General features: G+C 38.6%; 3 protein-coding genes across 9 annotated transcripts; 2 read left to right on the top strand and 1 right to left on the bottom strand.

Moving 5' to 3' along the window:
• The first annotated feature begins 349 nt into the window (after window positions 1–349).
• LOC118438207 (non-reducing polyketide synthase PKS19-like) lies at window positions 350–3,888 on the top strand. Its single transcript, XM_035858084.1, has 2 exons — window positions 350–1,186; window positions 3,226–3,888. The coding sequence occupies exons 1-2, from the start codon at window positions 478–480 to the stop codon at window positions 3,699–3,701; spliced, it is 1,185 nt and encodes a 394-aa protein (XP_035713977.1). The 5' UTR covers window positions 350–477; the 3' UTR covers window positions 3,702–3,888.
• Window positions 3,889–6,068: 2,180 nt separating this feature from the next.
• On the top strand, window positions 6,069–7,896 carry LOC110857864 (conidial pigment polyketide synthase PfmaE). Its single transcript, XM_022106478.2, has 3 exons — window positions 6,069–6,172; window positions 6,250–7,134; window positions 7,207–7,896. Exons 1-3 carry the CDS (start codon window positions 6,166–6,168, stop codon window positions 7,680–7,682), a joined length of 1,368 nt encoding a protein of 455 aa, XP_021962170.1. The 5' UTR covers window positions 6,069–6,165; the 3' UTR covers window positions 7,683–7,896.
• On the bottom strand, window positions 7,861–14,983 carry LOC110857608 (non-reducing polyketide synthase PKS19). 7 transcript variants are annotated; one of them, XM_035858107.1, is made up of 13 exons: window positions 14,825–14,983; window positions 13,813–14,694; window positions 11,698–13,735; window positions 11,428–11,628; window positions 11,141–11,363; window positions 10,806–10,954; window positions 10,581–10,739; window positions 10,462–10,521; window positions 10,268–10,335; window positions 10,109–10,200; window positions 8,745–8,762; window positions 8,377–8,474; window positions 7,861–8,305 (listed from the first exon to the last, which is right to left on the bottom strand). In XM_035858107.1, exons 1-3 carry the CDS (start codon window positions 14,829–14,831, stop codon window positions 13,260–13,262), a joined length of 1,365 nt encoding a protein of 454 aa, XP_035714000.1. In that variant the 5' UTR covers window positions 14,832–14,983; the 3' UTR covers window positions 7,861–8,305; window positions 8,377–8,474; window positions 8,745–8,762; window positions 10,109–10,200; window positions 10,268–10,335; window positions 10,462–10,521; window positions 10,581–10,739; window positions 10,806–10,954; window positions 11,141–11,363; window positions 11,428–11,628; window positions 11,698–13,259. The 7 variants fall into 7 exon arrangements, with proteins under 7 accessions (XP_035714000.1, XP_035714001.1, XP_035714002.1 ...); XM_035858108.1 differs by having other exon boundaries at window positions 8,745–8,758; XM_035858109.1 differs by lacking the exon at window positions 8,745–8,762.
• Window positions 14,984–15,017: the final 34 nt, after the last annotated feature.

Below are 15,017 nucleotides of genomic sequence, written 5' to 3'. Positions count from 1 at the left end.
ATTCTATAAATTGAGGCCAAAGAACTTTCATTCCCACGTGAATTCCGCCTTTTTTATCACATTTCCGGTGAAATTCTGACTGCAAAACTTTTTCAGTGTGCCTCAACTTAAAATGCTCATGGTGGAGCCATTTTTCAGAATTTAGAGTAGAAAAAAATCAGAGTCTTATCTAATTGGTTTGTCAATCAAACAGTTTAGGCCGGGTTTGCGTAAATTGTGCCAGTTTTTTCGCGCGAGCGTTTGAAAATTTCTCATATTAAGTGGTACATGCTTAGTAGTTAAGGTTACTATTTGTCTGAAAACTAGCTCCAACCAGGGATGAAATGCTGGCCCTCTTGGACGAAATGGCACCACAAGATTCGTCCAAAACACCAGGATTTGAATACGTCCAAGATAATCCGGACGATACAAAAATCCTCCATTTGTCAGCTCCATCGCTTGTCACGTTGTCCAATAAAATCCGACACCAGCAATAATATGGATAAGAACACTGACGAAATTCAAGTAAAAAGAAACACAAAATTCCGACAAGCGTTCCTCTACCAAAATTTATCCGACCTTGCTCTGACGACTCAAAAATGGCTAAAAACCTACCAACAAAGTAAGGTCGCTCCTACCACCGGGAAAAAATCGAAGCTCTGCTTCATCATTACCTGTCAAGGGACGCATTATCCCTCCATGGGGCAGAAACTGTACTCCTATTCTCCCCTATTTCGACAGCATTTCGACACCTGTGCCAAAATTGTGAAAACCCAGTACGACGTGGACATCAAGCAATTTCTCGAGGATCTTTCCGAGTCGCCAGACTGGATGAATTTTCCTCGTAACTTTCTCCCTTATCTGCTCGCCGTTCAATACGGCCTGTTCAAACAGTGGGAGGCTTGGGGGATTGTGCCCGATTACGTGTTGGGTCTCTCATTCGGAGAATACGGGGCTGCAGCCATGGCTGGAATTTTAACGCTTGAAGAAGCCTTTAAACTGATCATGACGAGGGTGGAGCTCATGACCAAGTTTATCAAGGAGGAAGCAATGTGTGTCGGAATGATGGATAGGAAAACGATGGAAAAACTGCTGGAAGAAGCCAAACAAGAAGTTGGGGAGGATATAAAATTGGAAATTGCTGCACTAAATAGTCCCCTGCAAACATGTCTAGTAGGAAGTATGAAATGGGCGTCGTATTTTGCAGGTAATATTAAAATTAGCTAGGGTTGGCCCGGGTACCGGTTATTTACCCGGTACCCGGCGTACCCGGTCTGCTTTGGGATACCCGGTACCCGGCCGGGTATACTTAAGTACCAGGTCTACCCGGCCGGGTAATTTAAATATGGAATTTTCTTACTTCGAAAGCAAAACCTTACCAAAAAATTAAAATCCGATGGATTTCCTGTTTAGAATTGGTATGAAATAATATATATGGAAAGAATAGGTACAAACTTGGCCAACACTTACGTGGAAATTTAGGGTTGCCCCGGGTAGTGGTAATACCCGGTACCCGGCTACCCGGTACTCGGCCTAAGATTTTCGCCGGGTACCCGGCTACCCGGCCGGGTACCGGGTAGTATTTGTATATTAAAAATAACGGGAATTTTTCTAGTTTTTTTCTAGAATTTGCAACATTTTTTGTTAAAAATTGCAAGTTAAACAGTGCAGACTTCATTTTCCCCGAGTAAGTTTGAGTCCGATTCTAAATTTGTCTCCTAATTCACCAGACTATCACCCCTTGTGGCTTGTCGAATATTTTTTTTAAATATTACCTAGTACTTGCCTCCCAATTTTTAATGTATTTAGTAATCCTTCGCCTTGACTGCCACTGCCAGGACAAGTGAAGCTCGCTTCTTTCTGTGCCTCTTTATTAACTTACGGGCATGGCGGTTCCATAAGACATGATTCGGGCTAAACAGTGAGTATTACATATGTAAATGAACGCATCATGTGGGACATGCAAAGGGCGTACTCACGATCATGTCTTATTTATCATCGAAATAATTTAGCAAACTTGTCAGGCTCAGAAAATTTGTCTCTTGAAGGAATTCGAACCCCTTCACGACTAAGGACGTCTATTTTGATCTAGGTTTAATAGATTTTCCAAATTTGTTTCGCTGAAGATGACGAGGATGAGTTTGCGAAATAATCTTGAAAAAAGACAATGTCTTTCTAGCGAAAACTTTGAGAAATCTTGGAAATTTCCCAAAGCTTCGTAAGTCATGCTTAATGTGCCAGATATGCAAATTGCCTGATTGCAAATTGGTTGACGTAAGTGCGCTCAAAGTAATTTAAAAATTTGTATGATAATTTGAAATTATCATAAATTAATTTGAAATTATCATACAAATTTTTAAATTACTTTGAGCGCACTTACGTCAACCAATTTGCAATCAGGCAATTTGCATATCTGGCACATTAAGCATGACTTACGAAGCTTTGGGAAATTTCCAAGATTTCTCAAAGTTTTCGCTAGAAAGACATTGTCTTTTTTCAAGATTATTTCGCAAACTCATCCTCGTCATCTTCAGCGAAACAAATTTGGAAAATCTATTAAACCTAGATCAAAATAGACGTCCTTAGTCGTGAAGGGGTTCGAATTCCTTCAAGAGACAAATTTTCTGAGCCTGACAAGTTTGCTAAATTATTTCGATGATAAATAAGACATGATCGTGAGTACGCCCTTTGCATGTCCCACATGATGCGTTCATTTACATATGTAATACTCACTGTTTAGCCCGAATCATGTCTTATGGAACCGCCATGCCCGTAAGTTAATAAAGAGGCACAGAAAGAAGCGAGCTTCACTTGTCCTGGCAGTGGCAGTCAAGGCGAAGGATTACTAAATACATTAAAAATTGGGAGGCAAGTACTAGGTAATATTTAAAAAAAATATTCGACAAGCCACAAGGGGTGATAGTCTGGTGAATTAGGAGACAAATTTAGAATCGGACTCAAACTTACTCGGGGAAAATGAAGTCTGCACTGTTTAACTTGCAATTTTTAACAAAAAATGTTGCAAATTCTAGAAAAAAACTAGAAAAATTCCCGTTATTTTTAATATACAAATACTACCCGGTACCCGGCCGGGTAGCCGGGTACCCGGCGAAAATCTTAGGCCGAGTACCGGGTAGCCGGGTACCGGGTATTACCACTACCCAGGGCAACCCTAACATTAGCATCGTTTGTAGTTCTCCGACTTCCGCAAATTATATAATTCTCAAAAATATACTCTGATTTTAGAAGTATGTACAAAGAACGGGATAAAAAACCACCTTGTCCCGCATCATCCGTACCACTCCTCCTTAACGGAACCGATTCTACCCGAATTTCTCAAGACGACAAGCTCCGTGAAGTATGAGAAGGCGAAATGCAAATTTATTTCCACGGTCGACTGCAAACTGAAGGGGACATTGGACTCCACATATTTTCTCGACCACTTGAAGAATGCAGCAAATTTTATGGGAGGAATTGAGACCGCGTTGGGGGAGGGGATCACCCATTTCTTGGAGATTGGACCACACCCTATTCAGCTACAGATGATCAGGGATAGTTTGGACAATAACGACCCCACGTGGAGGGAGAAGGATTACATGTTCTTTACTTCCTTGAGGAGAAAGTTGGACGACAAGGTGTGTCTGTTGGATACACTGGGAAGATTGTATGCGATTGGGCATGATGTGGATTGGAAAGAGGTGGAGAAAGTATTCCCGGCTTGATTTGCACGAATAATACTTAGATAATTCCAAGATTTAGCGTATTGAAAGATGTGTGTATATTGGACACACATATTATCCACAAGAATCCAGCTACATATGTAGTTTTATTTTAAAAAAAAATCTATGTATGCAAAGAATTTCAGCCAATTTTACGACATTCATTAATTGTGATGGCAAATAAAGCAAAGAAGGGTTAAAGAGAATAAAGTTTTTAGATATGTAAATACGTCGATTTCTTTAATAAATTCTTGAATAGTTAAACATTTAACAATTAAATTATGCTGCTAGTCACTCTTAGTGACTCTGCCGTGACAAATTCAGTTACATACATAATCACAATGCTACCAAAAAATCCTGTCGCTGACTGGTTCCTCCATAATTCTTATCTGAGGGACATTTACACTACCGAGTTTCTCTCTCGGTAGATAATTAAGAAACTGGACACTATTTTTTGCATGCTTAAAATAGAACAATGTCACATTTGTGGGTTCTTTAACTCGGAGAAATTGTCTCAATTTTTTCCAAACGGATTTGATTGTGCTGGTCATTTTTTGTCCTGTGGTCCTGCCTGACCGTGTCTGACAATAAAGTCGCAATGTGAAGAAATATAGAATCTCCAATATGCTGAGGACGCTGAAACCCATGCAAAGGCCGAGAAGACCACCCGTGTTGGCTAATATACAATTAATTCGAATTAATTGTAATTCAAATTAAGGTTGTGATCTTATGCGTGTAACGTCTTACAAAGTAAATCGATGAATCCATACAGCCCTTTTCTCTGCCTCGGGTGTGTATTGTCCGCCAAATAGTGGGCGTGGAGTATGGACACTTTTTTACCAACCCTATCACAAACAGTTTGTACAATTATAACTATTTGTATGTAACTATTTATATTCTGGAGTATTCATTAACAGTTCGGGTCGTTATTAAGAATCAAGCTTGCAACAAAAACTCGCAAAAATTTTTCATGAAAATAATATTGCAGAATTGCTACTATTAGTTGTGACATAATGAGGGTATTCATTTCGATTTCGCATCGTTAGCAACGTTCGCAAAAAAATAAAGTTCGCAAGTTCACAAAAAAAATTGGCTTGAAAATCAACTTGCGAACTTGCGCTTCTCCAAGGCTAGTATTTAGTTCGCAAAATATTTTTAACAAATTTTTCAGTGGGAAAAGTCCACAAATCTCCATTAGTTACCGAAGGCCTTTTGAAATATTTTATAAAATTTCTTATTTGGTAAATTTTAGGCGCAAAACTTCGGTAACTAATGGTAATTTGCGAATTTTTCTCACTACAAAATTCGAGATATTTAAATAAAATTTTCATTTGCGAAGTGTCTTCACTTCGTTGCTGCGCAAAGTTCGCAATTTCAAAAAAGTTATGCTGCGATGCGAACATGCGAACTCGTAATGAATACCCTCAATGTACATGTGGTAGATAATTTCCAAAAAAATTATGGCTTTGCAAAAAAAATAAGTGCACCTGCCAACTCATAATGAATACCCCGAATATGTTTTTATTGTAGTAAATATGAACGAACCCTTCTATTTTTTTAATCTGACTTAACATTAATGGATTAATTGAACCTTTACCGAACCAGCACTAAGGCTGCCATGTTCGGAATTTTTAAATCCGGATTTCCGATAATTCACTGTTATTATCGATTTCCTTGAAATTTTAACGAGTCAGGTAAGTGTCAGATGGTTGGCAACTATTAGTTTCATTATTAGATATATTCACTTGCAATCCCGTCGAATATTTTGTCGAATATTTTCTAACATTTTCTGTCTTTACTTTCTGTCATGTCTTTACTTTCTGGGAGTATTTTTCAAATGATGGAATGAAAAATATGACATTTCAGAAATTTGAGTTTGTTGTCTGATATAAAGCAACAACTAAGGATGAATAATATCCAATAAAACAATCCTTTTTAAATCAATTTTTCCACCGTATACCACCGTTGGTACGCTACTGCCGTATGTCATGGGACACAGTGTCCATATAACATGGGTGTCGTCCACCTCCACAGTGTCAGTGTCAGGTCAGCCACTGTGGCCGAGTGTCGGTGGACACAATGTCAGTGTCACTGATTTTGTCCGAGTCCGAGTGTCAGTGGACAAAGTGTCAGTAAGTGTCCTGGCTAAATAGTATTTAGCCAGGATTATTGCCATGTTTTAAACAAAGGGTGCATGCAGAAGACACTCTGCAAAAATGTGACCCAGATATCGTGACATTCCATCATCTCCTCGTGTTTAGTGACGGGCAAGAGCTCGTGATGGGTTATCATCACGAGAATTTTGTGATTATTTCAGTCATGGGGTTCATAAATACATAAGCACTTATCGCTTCACATACTGATACTCATCAGACAGATGTATTGACGGTATAAATTGACGGTCATAACAGGATCATGCAGGGTAATACAGATTTAAACTTTGGTAGTAATCTATTGTGTTGACAAGATGACAGGTACAAATACTTTTTTCGAATTAAAAAAAAATATTTTGCTAAAAATTAAGGTTGTTATTTGTTTGAAAACTATGTAGATCCAACCAGGGATGAAATGCTGGCCCTCTTGGACGAAATGGCACCGCAAGATTCGTCCAAAACACCAGGATTTGAATACGTCCAAGATAATCCGGACGATACCAAAATCCTGCATTTGTCAGCTCCATCGCTTGTCACGTTGTCCAATAAAATTCGAGGAGTCGTTGACACCAATAATAATAAGCAGATTGACGAAATTCCAATAAAAAGAAACACAAAATTTCGACAAGCATTCCTCTACCAAAATGTATCCGACCTTGCTTTGACGACTCAAAAATGGTTAAAAACCTACCAGCAAAGTACGATCGGTCCCTCCACTGAGAAAAAATCGAAGCTCTGCTTCATCATTACCTGTCAAGGGACGCATTATCCCTCCATGGGGCTAAAACTGTACTCTTACTCCTCCCTATTTCGACAGCATTTCAATACCTGTGCCAAAATTGTGAAAACCGAGTATGACGTGGACATCAAGCAATTTCTCGAGGATCGTTCCGAGTCGCCAGACTGGATGAATTTTCCTCGAAAGTTTCTCCCTTATCTGCTTGCCGTTCAATACGGCCTATTCAAACAATGGGAGGCTTGGGGAATTGTGCCCGACTATGTTTTGGGCCTCTCATTCGGAGAATACGGGGCTGCAGCCATGGCTGGAATTTTAACGCTTGAAGAAGCTTTCAAACTGATCATGACGAGGGTGGAGCTCATGACCAAGTTTATCAAGGAGGAAGCAATGTGTGTCGGGATGATGGATAGGAAAACGATGGAAAAAATGCTAGAGGAGGCCAAGAAGGAAGTCGGGGAGGATATAAAACTGGAAATTGCAGGGTTAAATAGTCCCCTTCAAACGTGCCTGGTAGGGAGCATGAAATGGGCGTCGTATTTTGCAGGTAAAAATAAAATTAACATCGTTTGAAATTATCGCAAATTATAGAATTCTCGAAAATTTACCCTGATTTCAGAAATATGTACAAAGAATGGGATAAAAAGCCATCTCGTCCCGTATCATCCGTACCACTCCTCCTTAACGGAACCGATTCTACCCGAATTTCTCAAGACGACAAGCTCCGTGAAGTATGAGAAGGCGAAATGCAAATTTATTTCTACGGTCGACTGCAAACTGAAGGGGACATTGGACTCCACATATTTTCTTGATCACTTAAAGAACGCAGCAAACTTTATGGGTGGAATTGAGACGGCGTTGGGGGAGGGGATCACCCATTTCTTGGAGATTGGACCACACCCCATTCAGCTACAGATGATCAGGGATATTTTGGACAATAATGACCCCACATATAAAGAGAAGGACTACATGTTCTTTACTTCCTTGAGGAGAATGTTGGACGACAAGGTGTGTTTGTTGGATACACTGGGACGATTGTATTCGATTGGGCATGATGTAGACTGGAAAGAGGTGGAAAAAGTATTCCCAGCTTGATTTGCATAATCCGTAATTCCATAATTGGTAACGTATTGAAATGTGTATGTTGGACACAAATACATTATGCACAAACCTCCAGCTAGTTTTAATTGGAGATAAATTCTATGCATAAGAATTTCTGTTACTTAATTTTGTGTCATTCATTATGTGTGATGGCAAATAACGTAAAGAAGGATTGAAGAGAATTAAATCGATAAATATATTTCTGTAATTAAGTCTTGGATAGTTAAACATTCATCAATGAAACCAAGCAACTACTCACTCTTAACTACGCTGTCGCTAATTTCACTACCAAAAAATCCTGTCGCTGACTGGTTCCTCCATAATTCTTATCTGAGGGACATTTACACTACCGAGTTTCTCTCTCGGTAGATAATTAAGAAACTGGACACTATTTTTTGCATGCTTAAAATAGAACAATGTCACATTTGTGGGTTCTTTAACTCGGAGAAATTGTCTCAATTTTTTCCAAACGGATTTGATTGTGCTGGTCATTTTTTGTCCTGTGGTCCTGCCTGACCGTGTCTGACAATAAAGTCGCAATGTGAAGAAATATAGAATCTCCAATATGCTGAGGACGCTGAAACCCATGCAAAGGCCGAGAAGACCACCCGTGTTGGCTAATATACAATTAATTCGAATTAATTGTAATTCAAATTAAGGTTGTGATCTTATGCGTGTAACGTCTTACAAAGTAAATCGATGAATCCATACAGCCCTTTTCTCTGCCTCGGGTGTGTATTGTCCGCCAAATAGTGGGCGTGGAGTATGGACACTTTTTTACCAACCCTATCACAAACAGTTTGTACAATTATAACTATTTGTATGTAACTATTTATATTCTGGAGTATTCATTAACAGTTCGGGTCGTTATTAAGAATCAAGCTTGCAACAAAAACTCGCAAAAATTTACATGAAATTTATATTCGAACTTGCAGAATTGCGGTTAGTTGTTACATACGTATGTATGTATCTAGTTAGCAAGTTATGCGAATAAGCCAACTCTTAATGAATACCCCGAATATACGAGGTGTAATGTTTTATAGTGTAAAAACTGACCAAGATGCATTCGACTAGCTTCAGAAAAACCGGTACATGGTGTTGGACGAGTTGTCGCAAAACTCAAAACGCTCTTACACGTGTCCAATATAATCAAAAATTAAGGTATACATGTTCGCGCGTTTTTTCTCAATGTGCCCCAATTTTTTTATATCACCCCAAATACTGGAAAAAATCATTGTGACGCTTCTGGTATGCTGATTTCTGCCAAACTTGGCAAGCTTTCCTTATTTGGGATCGCCCACAGTGCCTGAGAGAATTGGCCCCCTAGGTTGAAATTTATAATGCCAATTACCTGACAATTTTGACAATTTTTTTCGTTTTTTCGACATATTTTCCTAGTTTATGGAATGGTATCCTTCTAGCTTCATATCTCTACAGAAACCCTATATTCTGCTTCGAATACCGTTTACCCTAACCTGATAGCGAAACTATTAAGGGTACTTTGTAGGGAGATCGATTTTCATACATGTTCCACCGAAATACCAATAATGCTAATTCTTTCCATTAGTATCAGTCCCACCTACCCCAATTTAGCGTAGTAGTAATGAGTTTTATTTTTCCAGGTATACAGCTGTTAACACTGGAGCAGATTGAGAGCTAACATAGCAGTAGATTGATGAAAACTCAATTATATTTCTCTGTCTCTAAATTATTAGGGGGTGGTCCCAGACCCCACAAAGTATATATATTCTGAATCCTCTCACCGAGACCTTTCCAACGATACCCCACTTATGGGGTTATGTGAGACTTGATCTCCCGACAACTTCCCCCACCCCCTGAACATAGGTCAAACAGGTCGATTTCGACCTTTTTTGCAATCAACAATTGTTCGACTACTAAATATGTAGAAGATGTCAAAAATTGGGGTAGGTGGGACTGATACTAATGGAAAGAATTAGCATTATTGGTATTTCGGTGGAACATGTATGAAAATCGATCTCCCTACAAAGTACCCTTAATAGTTTCGCTATCAGGTTAGGGTAAACGGTATTCGAAGCAGAATATAGGGTTTCTGTAGAGATATGAAGCTAGAAGGATACCATTCCATAAACTAGGAAAATATGTCGAAAAAACGAAAAAAATTGTCAAAATTGTCAGGTAATTGGCATTATAAATTTCAACCTAGGGGGCCAATTCTCTCAGGCACTGTGGGCGATCCCAAATAAGGAAAGCTTGCCAAGTTTGGCAGAAATCAGCATACCAGAAGCGTCACAATGATTTTTTCCAGTATTTGGGGTGATATAAAAAAATTGGGGCACATTGAGAAAAAACGCGCGAACATGTATACCTTAATTTTTGATTATATTGGACACGTGTAAGAGCGTTTTGAGTTTTGCGACAACTCGTCCAACACCATGTACCGGTTTTTCTGAAGCTAGTCATTCGTCCTATTTGTATACTCCCAAAGTGGAATATCGTCCCGGATGGGCATGAAACTTGTGCTCATTTTGAACTGCAAAATATCGGACGCGTTATTAATTTACTCAATAATTAATAAAACTCATAAAAAATAGTTCTACCTCGATGTCAGTGCAGGTGGGTAAGCACATTTTACACCTGTCTTGCAATCCCTCCTGTAAAATTTTCTCTAAAGACAAAGACAAACAAGATTTCCGCATTACTAAAAATAATTTTGCAAACGGTGCTAAAAGATTATCTAAAATTGCATGACGCAACTTATAAAATAAAATGAAAATTGAAAAAGTTTGATTACTTAGAATCTCCTCCGAGCAAGAGTACTTCCTTACTCCACAAATTAGTTGACCTTCGCTCCCTATAAAAATGTCATGTTAAAATGGTCAATTATAAAATTGAAATGTTCATGTATTTTACTTGGCATGTAGTAACGAGTGCATTGACACTCGTTAAATGTTAAGTTTGCAATGCATTCGTTTTCGCAGTTCGATACGGTGTAGTATTTAAAGTATTTGAGGGAGAATTCCAAGTCTAGTGATTCCCAGTCTTCAATTCTGGTCGTCTCGGGGATCATTTCTTAAAAAAAACAATTGCAAAATAAGTCAAGCAATACGGATTTATAAATAAGTTAGATTTATTTACCTGAGATTCATCAACAAGGATATCGGGACCATATTAAAGACGCAACAAAAACCAAAATCAGTCTCAATTTCGTCGAATAAATCACTACATTTCTCAACCTCTCCTTCCCACAGACAAAGAAGGATCATCTCGTCGCATGTTTGGGCAGCCTGGAAAACATTGAGGGTATTCAAAAAGTTCGAAAAAATGAAAATTCATTTACGAACGTGCGCATTTTCAAAGCTAGTATTTCGCATTTTTTAAATGCTGCGATGAGAACTCGCAATGAATGCCCCTATTTATTTCTTTATCTTTGATTAGATTGTCACCACAATATATTTGTATTGCTTGCTTACGTCTCTCAAAAGCTGAACAACACCTTGACCCGAGGTTGACCCAAAGGAAAGATTTCTACTCGTTTTGTATTCCATGACCTGGTCGAAAATGTCCTTTCGCACGGCGCCCTCATAGAGGGAAAGGTTGAAGAAATCGGTAAATGTTAAGGTTGAGTTGCAGATGTGATTTAACAAATAAAGATCATAATTTGCGCTACGATTCATCGGACTTTCCATTACTCGTCTGCAAAATATTGCATACAAATTTTTAATTTAATTAATTTATAAGTCATTTCATTTTGACTGACTTTTCAAACTCGGCGGCCACCGGTTTCTGGACCTTGTTCGTGTTGCAAATAGTAATTGCGGGAAACGGTAAGCGATTGATTCTCGTATCTTTTGGCTGGAAGACTATAATGACCGGGGTGAGGCGGTACTTTTGCCAGATTTGGAGGATCAAAACGGTCGCAAATCCGACCGACATGATAAACGCGAGGCACCAGAATAATCTAAACAAAACTTAGTCAATTTGCATCGTCGGCAGGTTTCTTTTCAAAATTGATGTAATTTATGTGTACCTTTCCACCGGGTGACGCTTTGGCTGTCCGATGTATCGCAGACCGTGTAAACTGCTGCTCATGAAGTACTGCGAGGTCGGTTCCCACCAGCCCATTTCTTTCAGAAGTACTCCATCCACCACGTTGAGGTCAAACTGATGAGACTTTGAGTACGGTATGGTCAACATTTCTGTGTAATTTGACCAGTGTATGAAAAAAATCAAGACTAGTTTCACAATTTAAGGGGGCATGTGCTAACACTCGAAGTTGAAACTCTTAACTAAAGAATATCATCACAGCTTACCCTTTATACCTGCAAATCTACACGTCCCGAAAATAATTTCGATACAAAATTCATTAGAAGACTGGATTCAACCAGACAATGAAGGCATGACTTCAATAAATGATTCATATGATGCGTGATTTTGACAAACAGCTCGATAAATTTTTCGATAGACATTACACATTTGTAATATTACATAGATGGAGATATCAAACTTTAGGATATGCTGTAATTTTGCCGTCACCGTGTCGGACATATGTACACAATACAGGTTATAGAGCACAAACTAATTTATATAGGTTCAACCTAACAGTAAACTTTCATTTTTATCAATTTATGCTCAACCAGCAACATACATATATATGCAGACATAGAAATATGTATATATGTATCTTAGGTATGTATGTATGTGCCTAAAATGTTGCATGCCAAATTTTTGAAAACATTGCGGTCAATAATAATCAAAACAATATGTATGACAATTCAGTCACGACATCAAACCGCATTAAAAAGTCAGTGTAGATGTGCATACATATTTATGTACTTTCACCATTCAATAGTTGCTTATCTAGATAACACCTCAATTCATGGAAATATGAATGGGTTACGGCTCATTTCTACAAAAATGATTATCTCATGATTTAAGTATGCATTTGTATTGCGGTTTGGTTCTTCCTCGTGTGAAGTAGAGTGGCACGTGGACGATCTTAGGATTTGGAAAATTAAAAATGTATGCATTTTTGTGGTTGATACGAGCATGTGCTTCGTTCGTTATGAAATTAACATTAGGAATACATCATGATACGTCAATATTATCGTGTGTGCACATATTGCTCGAAATCAATAAGTTCAAACTCAATGGCCAAATTTTCCCACGCTATGTAATTGACTATGTACATACATACATAAACACCTCTGTACATATTTAATTGTCTCAATTTACTATCTACCCGATGGAGACTATTTTCCCTTCGACGAATCAATTGTGTAATCAGTGGGTATAAGTACATAGGTACATATGTACATATTTCAAAATAATTTACATAGAATGTACTCACCATATATCAGTTAATTCATATGTGCATAGGTAATTGGAAAATTTAGTTAAAATTGTTTCATTAAGAAAATGAAATTTACATATATGTATCTTCTTAATTCTCTTATACCACTATATGTGTATAATGAACGAAGCAAAATTAACTAAACTCCGTATGGAATTTGGGTTCAACATAGATATTTAATTACATTACACATGCACATATGTATGCACTCCAATATCAGAAATTAAAAATTATGCAAATCAAGCTGGGAATACTTTCTCCACCTCTTTCCAATCTACATCGTACCCATTCGTGTACAATCTGCCCAGCGTGTCTAACAAACACAACTTATCGTCCAACTTTCTCCTCAGAGAAGCATAGAACATGTAATCTTTCTCCTGCCAGGCAGGGTCATTATTGGTCAAAATGTCCTTGATCATTTGTAACTGAATGGGGTGTGGCCCAATCTCCAAGAAATGGGTAACTCCTTCTCCCAACGTGGTCTCAATCCCTCCAATAAAATCTGCAGATTGTTTTAAATGGTCGATAAAATAGGTGGGGTCCAGTGTCTCCTTCAATTTACAGTCGACTGTGGAAATAAATTTGCATTTGGCTTTTTCATACTTTACGGAGCTTGTCGTTTTAAGAAATTCGGGTAGAATTGGTTCCGTCATGGAGGAATGGTACGGATGATACGGGTTGACGAGGCATTTTATGCCGTTCTTCTTACAGGTTTCTGTAGTCAAGATGAAAAAATATGAGTCTAAATTTTAGAAAAACTTCAAAATTCTGAGGGTTATTTTCGATTTTTACCTGCAAATTTCGTCGCATATTTTAGTTCACCAACCATACAAGTTTGAACTGGACTATTGAACGCAGCAACTTCCAAGTTCATGTCTTTCATTTCGTCACCCCCGTCGATCTTGGATTCTTGAATGATCTTCTCCATCTGGTCCTTGTTCATCATCCCGACACACATTGCTTCCTCCTTGATAAACTTGGTCATGAGCTCCACCCTCGTCATGATCAGTTTAAAGGCTTCTTCAAGCGTTAAAATTCCAGCCATGGCTGCAGCCCCGTATTCTCCGAATGAGAGACCCAACACGTAATCGGGCACAATCCCCCAAGCCTCCCACTGTTTGAACAGGCCGTATTGAACGGCGAGCAGATAAGGGAGAAAGTTACGAGGAAAATTCATCCAGTCTGGCGACTCGGAAAGATCCTCGAGAAATTGCTTGATGTCCACGTCGTACTGGGTTTTCACAATTTTGGCACAGGTGTCGAAATGCTGTCGAAATAGGGGAGAATAGGAGTACAGTTTCTGCCCCATGGAGGGATAATGCGTCCCTTGACAGGTAATGATGAAGCAGAGCTTCGATTTTTTCCCGGTGGTAGGAGCGACCTTACTTTGTTGGTAGGTTTTTAGCCATTTTTGAGTCGTCAGAGCAAGGTCGGATAAATTTTGGTAGAGGAACGCTTGTCGAAATTGAGGGTCAAGTTTTGAACAGGTTTCCTCATTTTGAACTTCAGAATCGATGCTATTTTTTACTTTGTTTGACAATGAGACAAATGTGGGAGCAGAAAGATGCAGGAGTTTGGCATCCGGTTGGCCATTCACAATGTCGTAACCTGGGGTATTAGCGTCTCGCTGTGCAGATTCGTCGATAAAGGCGAATAGTTCGTCCCTGGTAGGAGCTACATGAATTAAGTGGATAAGTACATATATACCTATGTACATAGATATGCTAATCGCAAATTGGATCAAATTTACATATATAGATATTCTTTCACATGTGTGAATAATTTGCAAAATTGAAATATTTACCTGTCATTATGCAAATAATTTACTGTTGAATTAATTCCTTATGATATTTCTTCACCCAATGATTCACGACTGGGAATTTATAAGAAGTTGTCTTTTATTTATGCAACATACATACGTTTGTCTGGCCATTGTCTCGTGATAATCAAACGTTTATGTCGACATTTGGCCCACAAGATATCAGGGCAGCGTCATA

Source organism: Folsomia candida, unplaced genomic scaffold (genome assembly GCF_002217175.1).
Source record: "Folsomia candida strain VU population unplaced genomic scaffold, ASM221717v1 Fcan01_Sc019, whole genome shotgun sequence".
NCBI classification, from domain to species: Eukaryota; Metazoa; Arthropoda; class Collembola; order Entomobryomorpha; family Isotomidae; genus Folsomia; species Folsomia candida.
The sequence above is the reverse complement of the archived record's forward strand: the minus strand, read 5'-3'. Positions and strand labels throughout refer to the sequence as shown.